This window comes from Henckelia pumila, chromosome 1 (genome assembly GCF_033568475.1).
Source record: "Henckelia pumila isolate YLH828 chromosome 1, ASM3356847v2, whole genome shotgun sequence".
In the NCBI taxonomy this organism is placed as follows: domain Eukaryota; kingdom Viridiplantae; phylum Streptophyta; class Magnoliopsida; order Lamiales; family Gesneriaceae; genus Henckelia; species Henckelia pumila.
Genome location: NC_133120.1, coordinates 135,542,993 through 135,545,331, shown reverse-complemented (window position 1 = coordinate 135,545,331; position 2,339 = coordinate 135,542,993). Strand labels below are relative to the sequence as shown.

The 2,339-nt window shown below is 39.9% G+C and overlaps 1 protein-coding gene across 1 annotated transcript; it reads right to left on the bottom strand.

The window, feature by feature from the left end:
* Positions 1–769: 769 nt before the first annotated feature.
* On the bottom strand, positions 770–2,274 carry LOC140874055 (uncharacterized). Its single transcript, XM_073277331.1, has 3 exons — positions 1,763–2,274; positions 1,548–1,693; positions 770–1,476 (listed from the first exon to the last, which is right to left on the bottom strand). Exons 1-3 carry the CDS (start codon positions 2,272–2,274, stop codon positions 770–772), a joined length of 1,365 nt encoding a protein of 454 aa, XP_073133432.1.
* Between the last annotated feature and the right edge of the window lie 65 nt (positions 2,275–2,339).

The following is a 2,339-nucleotide window of genomic DNA, read 5'->3' as shown; positions in this document are numbered from 1 at the left end:
AACACGAACAAAACAAAATAATAAAAAAAAACTAACTTAAAAAGTTCTAAACCTAAAACTAAAACTAAACAAACAAAAACACAAACAAATAAAGGAGAAAGTAGAATGTAGTTCTCAATTTAAAGTCGAGAGCTTGACTTTTCCCCCTTTCCAAACTAGTCTTGGTCAGTCAATGTGATGATGACTGGCATGGAATCAACGTCACCCCCCACATAGTATTTTAGCCTTTGAGCATTGACTGTGAAGGACTCACCCATGGACTATCAGATATAGGATAAATGATACCTGCATCCAGAAGTTTGATCGTTTCAGCTTTGACAACTTCCTGCATTTTCGGATTCAATCTCCTTTGTGGTTGGACCAATGGGTTGATGCTCTCTTCCATTAAAATCTTGTGCATGCATATGGATGGATTGATTCCTTTGATATCCGCCACTTTCCAGGCAAACACACTCTTGTGTTTCTTGAGCACCTCCATTAATCTGGCCTCCATTTCACCTGTCTAAGAAGAAGATATTATGACAGGTAATTTATCATTCTCATCTAAAAACATATATTTGAGATGGAAGGGTAATGGTTTCAATTCCACAGTAGGTGGCTCCTCAAGGCTTGGTTTTTGGAGGACTAAATCCTTTCAGTCACCAAGGTCTTCAAGTCTAAGCTTTCCACCTCTTCTCCATGACTGGTTGTCATTCAAATATGTAGTCATCTCTTCAATTTCGTCACTGAGATCGTCCATATGCTCAGATATAAGTGTAGCTTCTAATGTTTACTGAAAAGTATCCTGCACATAATCAAATAACAGTGAGTCTACTACGTCCAGTTGAAAACATTCTTCATTATTCTGAGAAAATTTTAAAGCATTAAAAACGTCAAACGAAATTTTCTCTTCTCCCACTCTCAACAGCAACTCTCCCTTCTGGACATCTATTAGTGCCTTTCCTATTACCAGGAAAGGTCTACCCAATATGAGTGGCATGTCCAAATCCTCTTCCATATCTAGTACCACAAAGTCCACGGGGAATATGAATTTGTCCACTTTTACAAGCACGTCCTCGATTATCCCCCGTGGATATTTGATGGATCTGTCCGCCAGTTGTAACGACATTCTGGTGGACTTTGGTTCTCCCAAGATCAATTTCCTAAACACAGAGTAAGGAATTAGATTTATACTAGCACCCAAATCACATAAAGCTTTATGAAATTGAATATCATTAATCACACAAGGGATAGAGAAACTCCCTGGATCTTTTTGCTTTAATGGGATTTTATTTTGCACCAGTGCTGAGCAATTCTCAGTCAGACTGATCATTGCATGCTCCTCCAGTTTCCTCATGTTGGAGAGGATCTCCTTCAAGAACTTCGCATAGCTTGGCATTTGCATCAGTGCATCGGCGAAGGGAATGTTAATATTCAATTTCTTGAATACTTCCAGGAATTTGCCAAACTGAGAATCTAGTTTTGCTTTCTTCAGAGCTGCAGGAAAAGGTGGTGGCACAACAATTTTGCTTGTGAAGTGGGTGAATGTGTTGGGATAGATGACTTGCCTAAAATTTTTTCTGATGTAGCCAATTCTGGCTCTTTCTCAATCTGTGGTGCAGGCTCTAATGTCTTTCCACTCCACAGCTCAATTGCTTTTACCTGCTCTTTCGGATTCTTCTCCGTGTCACTCGGCAAGGTACCCTGATCTCTGCTGGAGATTTTTTTGGCCAATTGCCCTATCTGATTCTCCAGATTCTTTATCGAGGCATCTTTATTCTACATTCGGGTTTCAGTAGATGATATAAATTGCTGCATCATCTGCTCTAAATTCGATTTCCCTTCTTGAGGTTGTCTGCCGTAGTTCTGATTCCCATATGGCTTATTGTTCTGTCCACCCCACGAGAAATTTGGATGTTGTCTCCACCCTGGATTATAGGAGTTCGAGAATGGGTCATTCCTTGGGCGATTTTGATTTCCCATGTGACTTGTCATAACTCCCTCTGGTTGAGAAAATATTTGACAGTCTTTCGTGAAATGTTCTGCACCACATTTTTCACACCACACTTCTTGAACTCGCATCACAGAGTTTCCTATACTCAGTTCCTCAATTCTCTTGTTCATGACTTCAAGTTGAGCGGCCACTGATGTGAATGCATCAACCTGATGAATTCCATTAGATTTCTGGGCTGCACTCCTTTCAGATAAATGGTGATAGCTGCTAGATACCATTTCCTCAATTAATTCATAACCATCCTCTGACGATTTTTGCAGTAAAACCACCTGCAGCTGCATCTAACATGGTACTATTAGAGTGAGAAAGACCATAATAAAAAGTTTGTATCACAAGACCGTCTGGT

Coding starts and splice junctions, on each gene's coding strand:
- LOC140874055 (XM_073277331.1), bottom strand. CDS start 2,274: ATGCAGCTGCAGGTGGTTTTACTGCAAAAATCGTCAGAGGATGGTTAT. Junction 1,694..1,762: donor TCATCTACTGAAACCCGAAT/GTAGAATAAAGA, acceptor AAAAATCTCCAG/CAGAGATCAGGGTACCTTGC. Junction 1,477..1,547: donor TACATCAGAAAAAATTTTAG/GCAAGTCATCTA, acceptor CTTTTCCTGCAG/CTCTGAAGAAAGCAAAACTA.